The sequence below is a fragment of the Lutjanus erythropterus genome, chromosome 13 (assembly GCF_056507025.1).
Source record: "Lutjanus erythropterus isolate fLutEry1 chromosome 13, fLutEry1.hap2, whole genome shotgun sequence".
NCBI classification, from domain to species: Eukaryota; Metazoa; Chordata; class Actinopteri; order Lutjaniformes; family Lutjanidae; genus Lutjanus; species Lutjanus erythropterus.
In genome coordinates, this window is record NC_139329.1 from 26,369,999 (window position 1) to 26,387,071 (window position 17,073).

Sequence of the window (17,073 nt, forward strand, 5' to 3'; positions counted from 1 at the left end):
ACAATGAAGAGGATACCTACTGAAATTGAAACACTTCTGGTACTATTGTGTTTAAAAGTGGCAAGATGCTTTCAAACATGCAAGAAATATCAGAAATTGGAAGAAAATCTGGAGCAATTTTTTAGTCAAGTTTAAAAACTTTACTCTTTTCATGAACCTGCGACTCAGTGCTAAAATTTGTGCTAAATATAATTCAGCATATGACAACTATTTATCATTGGGGCAAAAGCAACACACAGTAATGTGAATTATGTGAATTATGATATGAATTAATTGATGTCCTTTCTCAAGAAATGTTACAGAACAGGTTTAAGATATTTCTCAGTAGCACTTTGCTCTTTACATGTAGGCTTCTTACCATGCTGTCCATGCCTTCACCACAGTTTGTAACCACACAGAGCAAGCCTAAGGCCTTGGCCAAATCTTTGGTGGACTCTGTCTTTCCTGTACCAGCTGGTCCAGCAGGAGCACCCCCCAGGTACATGGAGAGGGCCTGCATCACAAACACACACCCACATAAAGACATCCTGTGAGCTGATAGTGTAATTTACTGTCTGCTTGGGTGTGTTATTAATTGGTTTGGTTGATGATTTGAAATTCGCAAAGCTTCTCAGACCTGTGTGATGGTGAGGTAGATACGGTCTGTCAGTGGGGTTATAACCAACCGACCATTCAGCCCCATGTATTCATAGCCGTAAGAGAATGAAGCACTGCACTGACGCACAAATAGGCCGTCTTGTTGTTTGAGCCAGTAGAATCTTAGTTGGCTTTCCCACTCAAACTCTTGTGCATCCATTATACTGGGAGGACAGTTACATTTTTGTTATTGACATCCACGTTCAGCCAAACGAGTTTTACTGTCATGTGCAATGAAAAAAAAATAAAACTAGCAAAGGTTAAGTTTACCTGTTTTGCACAAAGCTGTCTACAATGTCTCTTGCATGGACATCAATGATAAGAACGGTGTTTATCTTTCGTCTGTCATTTTTCTTCATAGGTTGTGTAATGCGTGTTACCAGCTCATCAATCTGCCGGTGCATTTTCTTAGCGAAGTTCCTCAGTGCATGCTTCTCTCCTTTCTTCACTTCATTAAACACATCCTCTACCTCCCAGGTCCACCACACTTGATTTGCAGCCAGCACCACCATGCCCTGGTACAACAACATCCAGTCCACCCTGAGTGCCATGAGAAAGACACATTTACGGTGGCATTTTCACACATACAGACACGGGCAAAGTTGCTCACATACATGTAGTGTCATAGTTATCACAGTTTGTATTTTTATTAAGTTTATGTATTTATTATTTCATATTAATTGTTTTCATTTAAGTTCATTTTCAGTTTAGTTTTTGGAGTGGGTTTACTAGTTTCAGTTTAGTTGTTACTGTTTAAAAATGTTTTTATTCAACATTAGTTTTAGATTTTTTCATTATATTATGAGGAGTGTTTGTCAGTGGCGAGATTTAAGAAGTTCATAATAGTTTATAATAGTGAGGACAATTCACTCAGTCATTCCAAATATTCCAGTATTAATACACATGCAACAATTACTCCTTGTGTCTGCTTTTAGTTTGTAGTTTGTTTTAGTTAACTATGATAATCTTAACACATACCTGCTCCTGTCCTCACAGTAGCGGAAGATTGCTTCCTTAGTGATGAGTCTATTAGTCCTCCTCATCTCCTGTAGTATTCCTGTCATCCACTCCTCCACCCGGCCCTCCACTGGGATGGGCTTCTTGAGCTCCATCACCTCACCCTCAGCAGACACCATGGCTCCAGCTACTGTCTCCCCATTGCTTTCCACGTCAAACCTCAGAGATGCTATGTTATCATACATCTTGTGGGACAAAGAAAATAAAAAATATTTAGTAAAATGTTTCACACACATGGCAAGCAGTGAGCCTCCTCATCCCTGAGACCTTGATCATGTGCTCCTGGACACAGGTGGGGTCACTACTCCCCAGAATGCTGAGCAGTTCATCATCAGAAATGAAGAAGAAGCGAGGAAACTCGTTCCGCTTGGAGTCCAGGTAGTCATTGAGACTCTTCTGGCACCTCTCTAGGCCATCACTCAGGGCCTGGAGGTCTATCAGCCGGTTGGGAACCAGGCAACACCGCTTGATGTTTGGGCCTTTCACTGTGTCACTCATTATCTACATAAAAAAGAAAACAGTATTATTTTGAGGTGTCCAGTAGCACTGTACTATGCTGTCATTTGGTGAATATTACGGCAACACTCACTTCTTTAAACTTTTTGTCAATGTTTTCAAATTTCTTGGCTTCCTCAGGTAACTGCGTGCGAATGTCTCCGCTAATGAATATGCTCTCCAGGTACATCCATTTTCGTTGTACCAGCAACCATACCTGTAAAATTAATATTTTTTTCAGAAAAAAACCTCAAAGGGATACTTAGGATGTACTGAAGTGGGGTTGTATGAGGTACTTATACATAGTCAGTGTATTAACAACAGTAGATGGGCATGGAGTAGCATTGTTGGAAGCTAAGCAATGGACTGCTGTGGACAACGTCAGTGACAAAACATATTTTAGTCACCTAAAAAAATCAGTATCAGTTTGTTTAAGTGCATGCTGACACAATAACACAAACAGGCCAACTGATTGAGGAAGCAGCAGACTGGCAACTTCCCTTTTCTGTGAGATAAATCACTGTTTTCGCCAGTCTAGTTGCTATGGGAAAGCCATATTTAGCTTACATAACAGTGGTTTCTCATTAGAAAAAGCTGTCTGATGGCAAGGTAAAGGGGTAAAAATATCCTAAATATAGTGTGCACTTAAAATCATAATGATTTCTGTAGGTGGGTCTTTTTTTAGGTAGCAAAAATACGCTTTGCTGCTGAAGATGTCCATAGCAGTACATTGCTTAGCTTCCAGCACCAGTACTCCTGCTACTTCTACAAACTGGGGCCATGCTGACCACCATCTACTGTTGTTAATACAGTGACTATGGAAAAGTGGCTCATATAACTCTTCTTCAAAAAATCTGAACTACCCTTTTAAGAGCGATGGGAGATTTGGGTGCTGTCACTGACCTCTATGGTTTCACTGATGAGGGACAGGTCTTTTTCCCATTGTTGTATGGTACCAAGAAAAGGACCAACAAAACGGCTGCCAGCCATGCTCTGTAAGTTCATGGCATCATTGTCCACGTTCAGCACGATTTCATCCACTGCACCCAGAATAGAAACACGTTCCTGGGTGCTTTTAAAATAGACCACCACATTGAATTTCATGTTCTCCCAGGTCTCCGCCACCTCCTTCACTCCCTGGAAGCACACAAACGCAGAGACACAGATAATATGTTTTACAAGGATTTATGAGCTCACTATTACATTGACACAACTGAGGCCTTACTACAAAAAAAAATAGCATATACATTGTCTGTAAAATTTAAAACTTGAACAGCCTTTCAATCATAATATTTCAGTGTTGATGTTGTTCACCATCTTCATTCCCATTATCATACAGACCTAACAACAGTGGTGCTGTCAATTTGGACAATTATTTCCAATTTATAACAAGGTCTATGCCATCCTAACTCAGAATTCCTTTAGTTAAATTCTCATTCTATTTTAAAATAGGATTTTTTTTTCTGAATTCAGTTAGGAAACATGTTTCTGTTTTATTACTGAGATAAGAAGGGGTTCACTTTCTGTAATAAGGCCACTTGTCCCTCCCTTTGATTATAAATGTGGAAGCTTGCCTTCTCAATACTGAGCTCTTTCATAGCAGAGGTGACAATGTCACCTATAACATTTGCATATTTGTGCAACTCCATAGCAAACATGTTCTCCAGAGTGAAGCTGTCAGGATTCATCTCAAAACTAGTGTTGGTTTTTTCCATCAGTTCCTTCCAATGCCTGTGGCCAAAAACATAAAAACACTCAATGTAATTCATTTAGAGTGTTAATTTGATCTTCAAAATATATATTTGCTTGAACATAATGACACAGGTCCACTGCTGAATACTATGAGACCATATTCACACTCCTTCATGGATGTACAGTATTTGTCAGGATAGAAAAATGCAGAAAATGTAAATATAAGCATTAAACATTACATCAAAAGGTTCTTATGTGACAAAAACTTTGACAGGAAAACAGAAGTGTTTGATCACTTTTGTAAAGGTGTTTCCTGCTCTGATCTTCAAACTATATTATTAAATGGCATCCTGTTTCAGGTGTCAAATTTATTCCAGTTTTGTTCTGATGTTGATCTCCAGACTGACCTGTCTCTGAGGGCCTCATCCTTCAGTTCCAGAAGAAGAGGCAGAGACTCTCTGAACTCCTTCATGTGTCCTTCAAGGAAGAGGGCCACAGGTAACGCCTGCACATCTTTGGGCAGCTGCCTAAAACGTTTGATGAAACCCTCAACACCCTGCTGTAGCAGCTGGATGTTTAAATCCACCCACAAGGTCTGAGACCACTCTGTCTTTGCATCCTAAACGATGTAAAGGACAAACACACAAAATACTTGTAAAACCATGTTGATCAGAATTATGCTTAACGTGTCCCAAAATGCGACATTTTAAGCCACAATATCTGACCTTCTGAGCTTTATAGATATCATATATCTGTCTCAACCCATCCATGTCCTTCTGAATGCTGATAACCTCTGGGTACACAGTGACTTGTAGGTCCAACAGCTTCTCAGCGTTAGCTTGCTCCTGCCGTCTTGCCACTAACTTGGCAAGGTCTGCTTCATACGTTCCCATTATGGTCAGTCCTGCAAAGAGTATAAGAGGGAGACTTGTTCCTCCAATGCATTTCAAGATTTAACACCATATATTATTGTTCTGGGTATACACCCAACCATAGGGCTCAGCTGAACAAGTACCTTTGCAGTTAACTTTATTTTTTTCCCTTAATTTTGTGAAGCAAGACATAATAGGCGAGACAAAGCAAGACTGACTTTTTAAACATTAGGAGACATGACAGGATAAGCATGGATAGTACATACAGATATTGGGTATAGACACCAACAATGGGAGATGGATGAATGTGTGTGTGTGTGTGTGTGTGTGTGTGTGTGTGTTGTGTGGGTGTGAGTGTGCGTGTGAGTGAAATAGCAACAGGGGAGTAAAGAAAAAGGATAAGTCAAATCAGTCAGAATCAGAATTCAATCAGAAATGGAGAAGAGGAAGCAAAAAAAACCCTCCTGGCAAGTACCTTTCTCCAAATCATCTCCCACAGCTCCTGGACCATGCATGTTGAAGCTTTCAGAAAAGATGGACAACTCCTGCTTAAACTCTTCAATCTTCTCCTTTGTAGTCTTTGAACGTAATGAATGGAGAATGTTACTGTTACTGTAAGAAAATTGTAATTTAATTTTCTGTTATATGGGTTTGATTTCTTACCACAGTGAATGATTTCTTAACATCTGTCAGACTTCGATCCACTTCTCTGGATTCTGTGAACAAGTCACTCCATATCTGGCCAATCTTGCCCACAAGCTCCAGTTCATCCTCTCCAACCTACACACAGAAAATATGGCACAAAAAGTTCAACAAGAGACACAATCTAAACATATTAAGGAACAATAATTTTACATTAAACACACAGTACCTCTATTTTGTAGATAGCCAGTGTTCTGTAACTTTCCTGGATATAAGTGAATCTCAGCTCCACATCTAGAGACATGTCTCTGATGTCTGAGATGGTGCTGAGGACAGACTTCAGGTCTTCAAATGTGTCAGGGGTCTGTTTCAGTGACTTAGAAAGTTGCTGTTGTATAAAATAGCCATAAAGATAAATCACATATAAAAATCAAAGACTGTTTTCTACATAAATGTATGATACAAACAGTGTAGCATGATTCAATACCGTGAGTTCCTCTCTTAGACTGAAGAGATCCTCTTTGGTAGGCTTGTGGAGCAGGCAACCCAGTGAGCTGATCAAAGACTCAGTGATCTCCTGCAGTGTTTGAGCCAGAGGCTCCAGGTTTAGATGGATGATGTGCTCGTTTTTAAACAGAGGCTCCAGCATTACCTCCTGTTTGATACCAGACAGGAAGTGCAGCTTACTATCATACATGAAACAGGTTGGTTGTCTTGCAGCAAACTTTTCATAGATGGATTTGTTCCTCTCCCAAAGCACCCGATAGCGTTTCCAGTGGTTAAGGTGAGGATCCACAGAGGAGAGGAGCTGCTGGACGTTCTGGGACACTGTCATGGCGCTCTCATTTATCTGAGGATGCTGCCACACGTCACTGCAGAAGGTAAATGTCACTAACTCCTCTTCACCATCCACCCATTGTGGTGCGCACTCAATGCAGGTACCACGCATCCAACGCACAAATTGCTGAAACACAAATATATGGGCAGAATCAAGTCACACAGTCTCTTAGATTACAAATTCTATTTTTTAAATTCTGTGATACTTTGTGATGTGATGGCAATTGTGATAATCCCACCTTGCTGCTCAATACACAGTCTCTGATACACTGCATGATCAGCCAGTGGATGTCTTGTCTTCGAGGCTGCAACACAATCTTTGGAGCAGACAGGATAGCATAAATTTTGAAAAGAGCGGTATTTCCCATCAGCGCTGTGTTGAAGGCCTGAATACTCCTGAATGTGAAAGTCAACAAGAAGGATGTTACAATGGATGAGAAGGGAGCAGTGATGCTGCTCACAAAGTAAGTGATTTCAAAAACATTAAAGGGATTGTTTGGATTATTTGACATCGGGCTGTATAAGGTACTTATCCATAGTCAGTGTATTACATACAGTAGATGCTGGTCAGCATGCCACCAGTTTGAAGTTATGAGCTAAGCAATGTACTGCTGTGGACAAGGTCAACAATAAAACGTGCTTTTGCCACTTAAAAAAAAGGCTATTCTACGAGGTAGAATTACTGTGATTTTGCGATGGAGTATGGTTGTAGGAGTAGTTGCTGGTCTTCCACTGCCTCAGTTGGTTTGTTGGCTACTTTTATTGCGTGACCTCGGTGTTTTAAAAGGTTAGTTTGGATTGATCGAACAGGGGCAGCTGTAGACCAGCAACTCATGTACTCTGCAAGGTAAAATTCCTGTTTTTTACAAAGGAGCCTGTTGACTTTGGAGAGAGCGATACTTGGCTTGCGAAATGGCGTTTTCCTGTCAGAAACAACTGTCTGACAGCAAAGTAAAGCAGTGACAATATTCCAAATATAGTATATACTTGAACTGATACTGATATTATTAGGTGGGGTTTTTTGTCACTGAACTTCGTTTTACTGCCTTGTCCACAGCACTACATTGGTAAACTTCCTACACTAGTACTCCCACTGCTCCAAACTGGGGACGTGCCAACCACCATCTACTGTGGTTAATACACTGACTATCAACAAGTACCTCATACAAGTCCACTTCAAATAATCCAAACTATAACTTTAACATCATGTAATTACCTCAGCACCATCTTCACGATGGCATCTAGCACCTTGTGTTCCCAGTACACATAATAATCTGCCATACTTTCGGCCTTGCCAGTGCTAGTTTCCATGATCAAATGTTCTGTCTTAGTGATGAGGGGTCCAATCTCTGCATACATTCTACTCAGCAAATTCACGGTCTTGGCCCGCTCATGCTCAATATACCCACAGAACTCCTTGACACCTTGAAAAAATATGGAATTAAGTAAATGAAAATAAGCTTGAATTACTACAGAATAATTATCATATATGTTAAATAATATCCTTCTATTAGTTCTACCTGGTAAATTGTGTGAATTATCTGGGACTGGAAATTTCAGTAAGTTGGCCATCACCATGGATTGCAACCTGGAGTTAATATCGCTCTCATTCTTCTGAATCTGATTGATGACTGTCTCAAACTTAGAGACAGTCTCAACGCCTTGTTTGATGAAGTCAGTGATGCCTAAAACCAAAAGCATACTGATATGATCTCTGAGTTCAATTTTACAGACTCTGTTACAGATTACATAGGCATTTCAGACTCTGTGAGAACCATACCCAAAGAATTCCAGCTGAGTCTTTTGCATCCAACATGTAACTCTTTTCTGACCGCTTTGATATGTTGATCCAGCATAATGCGCTTTGCCTCACTCAGACTGTCCATTACAGAGTGGTAGCGGCGAAGAAGCTTGCGCAGATCATAAACATACCTAAAAATCAAGGTTGAAACAGGTCAGGCCACAGATGACATCAATGAGTGTTTTTTTGGTTTGTTAGTAAGTATTATTACCTGGCGATGTTGTCCCTCTGTAGAGCGACAGTTTTAGCCACATCAGGCACAGAGTGATCCAGTAACATAAGATAGTGTGTCTCGGAAATGATTTCCTCGAGCTCTGGAGCAAAGTTCACAATGTATCGCACATTCCCCTGTAGGCTGCCTTTAGTATGTGGGACATCCTTAAAGAGAAAAGAAAAGTCAAACACAAACAGGGAGTCTATGAGAATGAAAATAGTTATTGTATCTTTATTTTGCACAATATTGAGTAACAATTATAAGTAAGTAACTAGAATGATACATACCGATTTTGCCTGGCTTTGCTTTTCACTGTTAACCATGATCAACAGGGGTTGTTTCATTAACAATGGCAAGTTGCGTTCTGTCTCAGCCATCCAGCATTCATACTTATTCACCTCATAGTTCCTGAATTGTGTAGCCATTTCAGTATATTTGGTCTTGGCCTGAGCAGAATGCAGCAAAAGTCACATAAAGACTTTAATTCACATTTTTGATGATTTATACAGCTGTGGACCTGTGAAATGACTCACCACATGTCTTTGCTCACTCTCCACCATCTTAGATTCTTTCAGGAAGGGACAGAGGGTGTCTTTGATGCGGCGGAGAAGAAATCGAACCCATTTCATGGCTCCTGCCACAGGAGGCTCACCCCTGTCCAGTGGTGGTTTGTCTTTTTGTGCCTCAAAGATTTCATTTATGCTGTCCACCTAAAACAATGACAAAAAGACTCAGGCATTCTGTAAAAGTGCTTGTGACAGGCCATGTTACCTCTATTCAAATCCTAATAATAAACTGGTACAGCAGCACAACATGAGATATTGCTTAGTTATATATTTTATAATATACAACAGTGTTGAATGATGAGGCTGTATGCAACATAACTTCCATGTTTTCTATGTAATAAACTGGTATTTATATATAATAAACTGAACCTTGATGCATCAAAAGTCTATGGAACAAGTGTAATAACTAATGCAATGCAGTGTCATTAAGTTGTTCAAATAGATACCCTATCGTACCCTTATGTATAGTCCAGTGTAACACACCATCACATTGCCAAACACCTGTATGGACTCACTATTTTTCAGCTGAAGCTTTGTACTGATCTGATACTATCACATATATATTATCACAGATATAACATATGATGGCAACAAACACTTCATTCATTTTAGTCATAAAATTGTTCAACAGTTTCACTTAAATGCAATAACTGCAAACTGCCATGAAAGCACATAACGAATCCCTCCTGCCTCATACACTGCCTATCATATCTCTTAATAATGGATTGTGCTGCAAGTGACACACAAACAATCAATCATCTTACACTTGTGTTGTCCAGGTGCACCATCAACATGACAACAACACAACAACAGAAAAAGTGTGGAGTGAGAAAATGAGTACAGGTAACAAGGAAACTGTTAATAAAACAGGACATGTCAGCACACCAGTATGGCATTTCTTTTGTTTGTTTGTCTTTTAAGCCTATTGCCTGTGTGTCTGGATAAATAAAGTTTTTAAATTCAAAGTGAGATGGCTAAATTCAGCCTTTTTCTCCTGGTCTTTATTGAAAATAGGCCAGTAGAAATTATGAATAATTACTAACTGAAATGAAAGACTTTATTTTGATTATTTTTTCAGCTAAATCGCCCAGTCCTGCAGCAAAGTCAAATATGGACTGGCACTTTTTCTTGATTTCATTGTAATACTGTACCTCTTTGCAATAGTGAGAAAGGAGTTCACTAAACTTTCTCCTCAAATGATTGTTGATGGCCTCTCTGGAGCGAATGTGTTGGAATTTCAGGAGCAATTCAACTGCAGCAGCTGAAGAGCGCAGTGTCTTAAAAGACTGATCTATTAAGTTGATGGTCTCTCCCTCAAGAGCCTGAGACATACGTAAGAAGTGAATCAACTTTATAACTAAAGTACAGCAAATTACTGAAAACCATGCAATTTTATCGGTCCAAGCTGACAAATACACTGGGCCTCATGCAAGAACATTTTTGTATACTTGAATTTCTTTCCACTTTTTTTGTACAGTGGGCTCATCCAAATGTGTAACGTCAGATTCAGCAAATGTTCCTGACTTCAGATAACTGTGTAAATGACCTGTCTCTGAACTGTAAAATGGAAACTGTAAATTTGCATAATTAACACCCTAAAAATACTATATAAGGGTACAGGTCCTGCCCCATATGTCAGGAGGTGTACGAAATAGCACTGAAGAGTTAAAAAAAAAAAACATAACTTCACAAGTTTGGAGACTGAAGTCCTGTCTTCAGAGGTCCATAAAAGAAAGTCAGTAATTGTATCATCGTCAATAAGTAATGTGGTTTGAAACGGAAACAGCTTAACAAAAAACATTGTCTCACTACAGCAAGGTGATCAATGACTGCAACAGGCCAAGGAGGTGAAGCAGAAGTGTCCCATCATGGAGATAAATTACAGAATATGTTCCATAACAGGTCATGCTGTCAAGCAACTGAGGATGTTCTACTGGACAGCGACTTGCATAAACCTGAATAGGCCTGACAGTAATGGTAATAGCCAATTGAAATTAATGATGATATTGTTGGGCTATATGAATAAATTTATAACTCTAACTGCAGCGTCAAACAGGACCATGTTAACATAATTATGAAGTGTAATTTACAAAGGATTTTCAAACTCAGAATTGCATCAAAGAAAAGAAATTCAATTCACTCGTGAAAAATTGAGGTTTGAATTACGACACTAGCATGACTCCTGCGACAGGTCTGGACCCTTATAAACTGTGTTTGTACCTAAGAGAAAATTCAAAATACAAGAAAATTGGTGAATACAGCAAGTACTCCTAGATCATATGTACAAGAAGAACAAATCCGTTCATACAAGCGGTTCTTGCACGAGGCCTATTGATTCTGTCATGTGTAATTAAATTATTACGTTGGTCCAGAACTCACATTTTCTGCATTAATTGTCCTAAACTCACCTGAACTGTAGTGCTGAAGTCTTGTATGATCATTTTCCAGCTGCTCATATTACAGATGCTGAAAGGATCAAAAGCGAAGCCTTCAATAGGCAAAACCAGACAATCCACTCTGCACAGCACTTCATCAATGCATTTTGGGTCACCAGTCACACCTTTCAGTTCTGGACCAAGGGTGTTATGGAACTCCTCTAAAATCTGCACAACACAAATCCAAGAGATATCTTTTAAAAATCTGAGTTTCTTTTTATGCATTCACATGTTCAGCTATTGAGTAAGAGGGCGGTTTTTATGACACGTATGAACACTGACCTGTAAAACATTGCACAGGTCCTGGCACACAGAAGCCATGTAATCAGTCCTCTCAAACAGTCGCTTATGGTCAAATTCCCAGCGTGGATTCCTTCCTGTTTTTTCAAGGCCAGCACGCATCTCAAAGTAGGATGATTTCCACAGGTCCAGAACCTGCTTAGCCTCATGCACCTTGGATTTGGCCACTTCCCTCTTATCTCTGTCCAAGAAACAGCACACAACCACAAAAGAACCCATCTGAACAAAGAATTCTGACAGAACTCTATCTAAAATCTGAACCTCCAAAGGAGGATTTTAAAGCTATCCACACATACGTGAATATCTTGTGGATATCAATTGCTGAATTCACACGATCACACAGCTGCCAGGCAATTCGCTCCATTAAAGGGACCATACGCTCGTTGGTGTTATAGTGGGAAGAGATCATCCACACAAGCTGCAGGGTGTCCAACATATCAGGGATGGTCTCCATGATCAGACCAAAATTTGATCCAGTTGCCAGATTCTAAAACAGACAATGGTAACTTAATAATTGAAGGGGAGGAAACATGTAGTTAAAGCTAGTACAAGGACTTTTTAACTGGTTATGAAACAGTCTCAATATTATACTGACGGCTCTCTCTGACTTACAAGTTAAACAAGACCATCAGTGAGAAGATGGACAAGCATATTTCTATATAATTATTCTTAATGCATGTCACCTAAAATCTCCATGAAATCAGATGAAACAAGTCTGTTCACACTTTCCCAGGCAGAGTTAGATTGAGTAGTACATTAGCCAGTTAAATTCACAAAAAGTTTACCATGAAGTGCCTTTGCAGTGTCCTGAGGAAGTGATAATTGTCATCGGACTCGTTACAGTATTTGTTAAGTTCAACAACCGTTCCTTCCAGCGTCTCAACAATGTCTGCATTTGCTTTGGTCATCACCTCCAAGATCTTCTTTACTACAGGCTGTTCAAGCTGTGCTCTCATAGCACCCAGGAGAGATGCACGCTCCCGCCAAAAAGCTATCTCAGGCAAAGGGCCAGGTCCCTGGAGGAAAATGGAAAGTGAATATATCACATCACTTTGTGGATATTAGTGTGTGTGTTTTATGCTTTCTTCTGCCCAATCATTTCATTTTGCACTGACAGGGAATTCATTTCTTGGTAATATTTGAACAGCCACTATACATGTAAATGCTGGGCTTGATAGCAAGACCTTCAGCTGAAGTTCACCCCAAATTCAGATATACAGATAAAATGGAACTTGGCTCGTGGTGCTCAAAGTGCAAAAAAATACATCTATGAGCCAAGGGGGGCAACATTACACCAAAACACTCTAGATGGATAAACAGTACTACAGGTAAGAGGACAAATTTTTTTTTTTGGATTTTTAGGGTGAATGGTCCCTTTAAGTTCTTAAACTATGACACCGTCAAATCTGCTTTTTCAGTTCTGAATATCTGGACTGTCACAAACCTGTGGCTTTTGCTTTTGCTGCTCCTCAATAACAATGGTAATCTGAGTCTGCCAGTTCATCACACACTGCTCCATCTTCTCTAACATCTCTGAATTAGAAAGAAGTACATCCACCTCCGGCTCCAGATCTAGCTCAGGAATGTGCAGTGTAATCTCATCTGCAACAAAGAGACTGATCTTTAGATTATACTGTTTAAAAAGAAATATAAACAGAAGCAGTGCTTATATTTAATATCCTTAGCAGAAACTGCATTCTTGCTAAGAGGACACCCTTCACAACAGTTTATAAAGTCCTGGCACACTGTAAATCACAATTTGCTCACTCAGCTTAGAAGTTAACTGTAAACAGCTGGCACACAGACCTTGTAAAGACCACAGAAAATAATTTTGAACTGCGCCAACTTAAAAATGTAAGTGAACTTAACTTGGGTTGAATAATTAGTTTAAAATCGTATTCGAGTTTTGTAAAACCAGTTGAGTTAACTGAATTTCAGAATACATGTTGAACTAGAAGAGAGAGAATAGTGATAATTTTCTCAAATTAAAAACAACGAGCCCTCGGTATATCTAATAACACAAACCTTCAATCTGAAGCTGTTGAATAGTTGCGTTGACCATTTCCAAATGATTGTACGTCCTGTTGAGCATCTCATCACGACCAGGGAATGGTGCACTCTCACCAGCACAAGTCATCTCCACTTCATGGGCCATAAGCACAGTGTACATCTGTCAACAGAGAAGGTGAAAATATACATCCTGTACACTGTAAAAGAAGAATTGAGAAAACTGAAAATTTCACAGCAACGTATTTCAATAGATTTTTGAGTTTTGGCAAAGTTTCACCAACCAATAATGATTTGTTGAGATAAGTTACTTTTTAAATTTGACTTCTTTAGATTATCTTGAATCTCGAGATTTAGAAATGCCCAAAAATCAGTTTCAACAAGTGTTGTTTAAACTCACTGAAATGAAAAATGTTTAAAAATTTAATATTTCCAATTGAAATCATTTAAATTTCAAGCACCGAAATAGTGAGACATCAAGTTCACAGCTCACTATGAGCGATTTTTTAAATATAAATTTGTTTGGGTTTCTAAAACTCAAATATTCAAGTTTATCTAAGGAAGAAAAGTAAACTATCTCAATAAAACATTATCAAAACTTAAGAGTTTGTGTTTGATTAAAAAATAGTAAAGGCAGTTGACTTGAAATTGTGAGTTTGATGTCAACAGTTTTTTTTTTTTTGCTGCTGTTACAGTACTTTAAGATTGGTGACTGATTGTGAATTCATTTTACTTACATTGGCAAGCTTGCTCTGCAAGATAAGAAGGGGGTCTCCACATCGCCAGCCAAAATCAAATAGCATGGGCATCAGGTCCCTGGCCTCCGTCATGTCCAGTGGTTGAACAATTATGTCTGTTTCACAACACAAGCAATTAGCTCTTGGCTATTTTGATTATGTGCAGTAGAGGCTTGAAAATTCTTCATTGTAATGATACTGATTGGCCATCTCACCCTTTGTGCTTCTGATAAAGTAGAAGACCTGGCATTTCAAAAACCTCTCTGGGTATTCGTCCACTGACACAGAGAGCTCAATGTGATGGACAATTTGAATCTCAGTCCTCTGAAAACACAACATCAGACATGTATTATCTATATCCTCTCAATTATACACTGATACATGATTTCAAACACGAAGTTTGAGCTCACATCGCTGGGACTTAGTCCAGTCTCAGTCTCATTAGTCTCCTCTGGCCCTGAGAATATCTCAGTCTCACTTTGGGACCAAGACTTCTGGTCAGGATCTGCAGAGTCTTCATCTTTCCTCCTTTCTGAGTCTATAAACATTGAAATTAGATGCTGTAATAATGTGAAAGCTTCTCAACAATAATATTCCGTCTACGACGTGCGTTAAACTTGCTGTTTATTGTAACGTCCAACACCTAACTAGCTAGCTTTTAAGTCTCCTAACGTCTGCTAACGTTCGCTTAACTCATGGTGGTCCTCCCACTGTCTAGCTAACTGAAAGTAACCTTAATCTGAAACCTAAAAATAACATTCACATTACAACAGATGCAGTCTTAGTATACACACATCAGCACATAGCTATTGCTCACTTTCTACTAGTTTTGGAATATAACTAAGAACTGTAGTACAAATTCAAGGCACTTTTACACCACTTGAGTATTTGAGTATTTACTTCTTCCACTGCTATCTTCACCTTTACCAACTTACCGACTGGAATTTCAACTTCAACTTCTTCTTCTCTGATAGTTTTGAAAAACATAAGACATGATGGCGTGTCCTGCTCAGAAACTACGTTCAAATAACGGATAATTTTATCTTCTTCTTCTCCATCTTCGCGACTAAGAAGTTCGTCGAAACTGTTGGGACCGTCCGGTAAATTAAAACCGGCAGATACTCGCTGTCGGATCCACTCCACCCGTAAATCGTCGTGGACCATATTTGTCAATTAGAATATCCACCATACGCTTGCATTTGAAGACCCAAAATCTTTAACTCAATTACTTTCTGGTTAACATGTCGCCATTTGAAACGATACCAGTATTAGCTTGCAGTTGCCAGTGGCTTTAATTACTATAAAAGATCTCTTGTTGCCATGGTAACCATCAAACGTCTCGCGTAGTTGTGGGAGTGGAAATGGGAAGTTTTTCCCCCCGAGTGTTGACTACAAGGCAGCTATCAGACTGGGCTACAGCAGAGGTGCACTTTTGCATATACCTCGAAGGTTCCTCAGTCTGTCATTCCAGTTGTACATTACTGTGTCAATCAGTTTGTTCCTGCTTTAATATTATAGTTTTATGTTTCTGTTTTAATTAAGGTTTTTTTTCAAATACAAATACATTGGGTGGGGTCCTAGGGGAACCCAGTCAAAGGCACTTTTACCTGAGCAGTAAAAATAGATGGAACAATTTATTATATGACTTCATGTCTGCTGTGTATCCTAATTTAAAGTATCAATTATACTATTTGTTGGGTCCTGATTACCCTCCGGGAGGCTAATCAGGACCCAACAACGTTTGTATTATTTTGCCTGGGGGCAGGTTGATCCATATGTAAATGAAAACATTTATATCATAAAATTACATTAAAATGAATACAAAATAAATTTGCAGTTGCAGTTCCACCACAGGAACTTTGCCCAGGGACTAGCAACCTTTGGAGGAACACCTTTTTACCCTGCTGGGATCAGGGCCTAAAAAAATAAGTTCTGGGGACATTATTTACTATTTTTCGCTACTTTCCTTTACTCTACTGGTTCTTCAGACCACGGTGAAAACACAGACAACAAAAGGCGGAATGTTTTTAAGTTCCTTGAAAAGTAGTTCCTGGGACTAAAAGTTCTGGGTGCTTTCAGTGGAAACTTGCCTAACGAAATAACAAACCCTGACAACTGATACCTCCAGACCTGGAATAAAGTTATTTTAACTTCATCTCTCTTCAAGTGACACACGTCTTATATCCTGATACTGTGTTGTGTTTCAGCACAACCGTGTGTCCAACATAATCTATTTTAACATGTAACTAATGAATGTACCATTGCCATGCCATTTCATATATTTGAGAAGGTTATGAATTATACACTTTTGTCCACTGTAGGCTACATCATTGTTTGCTGTGACAGAGAGATGATGCTAAATACTTTCAGATGATATTTTATTCCATACTGAGCGAGCATGATGTCCACTGATAGATGATCTACAAAAACACTTGAGACAAAATGTCCCTGATATAAAATGGATTTATTAGCAAGAGGTAACTGGGAAACATATGTTTATTTGTTGTTATTATCATCATCATCATCAACATCGTCATCATCATCATATCTTTTCTTTTGTTGTCTTTTCATTTGTTTTCTTACAAAACTCGGGAATATTTCTTCAGGTGTGGAAACATGAGGGTTGAAAGATAATTTTCATACCACTGGGTATTGCTAACAGCAAATGTTTATTTGTTTATATACCTTATAAGAGTATGTGCATGTATAAGTGTATACAGTATAAGTATATAGTATTATTCTGTCTGTGAAGGTGTTGCATGCCTGCCATATGAGCTTCAAAAGTGTACTGTACATACATAGTAAAAATACATACAAATATT

The 17,073-nt window shown here is 39.0% G+C and overlaps 1 protein-coding gene across 2 annotated transcripts in view; it reads right to left on the minus strand.

Annotated features, from left to right (window-relative positions):
• LOC146316724 (dynein axonemal heavy chain 10-like) overlaps positions 1-15,415 on the minus strand; it is a 35,372-nt gene extending 19,957 nt beyond the window's left edge. Inside the window, exons 1-32 of one of the 2 annotated variants that reach the window (XM_084733559.1) lie at positions 15,187-15,415; positions 14,662-14,783; positions 14,467-14,575; positions 14,252-14,367; positions 13,533-13,677; positions 12,952-13,109; positions 12,293-12,523; positions 11,804-11,994; positions 11,490-11,688; positions 11,181-11,375; positions 9,924-10,094; positions 8,740-8,916; positions 8,494-8,652; positions 8,204-8,370; positions 7,972-8,123; positions 7,712-7,876; positions 7,408-7,615; positions 6,431-6,587; positions 5,842-6,318; positions 5,584-5,742; positions 5,376-5,492; positions 5,188-5,290; positions 4,566-4,744; positions 4,248-4,459; positions 3,723-3,879; positions 3,052-3,285; positions 2,243-2,365; positions 1,921-2,154; positions 1,615-1,838; positions 907-1,176; positions 617-800; positions 359-493 (exon numbers count right to left, since the gene is read on the minus strand). In XM_084733559.1, coding sequence (XP_084589685.1) covers positions 359-493; positions 617-800; positions 907-1,176; positions 1,615-1,838; positions 1,921-2,154; positions 2,243-2,365; positions 3,052-3,285; positions 3,723-3,879; positions 4,248-4,459; positions 4,566-4,744; positions 5,188-5,290; positions 5,376-5,492; positions 5,584-5,742; positions 5,842-6,318; positions 6,431-6,587; positions 7,408-7,615; positions 7,712-7,876; positions 7,972-8,123; positions 8,204-8,370; positions 8,494-8,652; positions 8,740-8,916; positions 9,924-10,094; positions 11,181-11,375; positions 11,490-11,688; positions 11,804-11,994; positions 12,293-12,523; positions 12,952-13,109; positions 13,533-13,677; positions 14,252-14,367; positions 14,467-14,575; positions 14,662-14,783; positions 15,187-15,415 — 5,859 coding nt within the window. Of the gene's footprint in view, positions 1-358; positions 494-616; positions 801-906; positions 1,177-1,614; positions 1,839-1,920; positions 2,155-2,242; positions 2,366-3,051; positions 3,286-3,722; positions 3,880-4,247; positions 4,460-4,565; positions 4,745-5,187; positions 5,291-5,375; positions 5,493-5,583; positions 5,743-5,841; positions 6,319-6,430; positions 6,588-7,407; positions 7,616-7,711; positions 7,877-7,971; positions 8,124-8,203; positions 8,371-8,493; positions 8,653-8,739; positions 8,917-9,923; positions 10,095-11,180; positions 11,376-11,489; positions 11,689-11,803; positions 11,995-12,292; positions 12,524-12,951; positions 13,110-13,532; positions 13,678-14,251; positions 14,368-14,466; positions 14,576-14,661; positions 14,790-15,186 lie in introns of both variants that reach the window. The other variant, XM_084733558.1, reaches the window with a different exon arrangement.
• Positions 15,416-17,073: the final 1,658 nt, after the last annotated feature.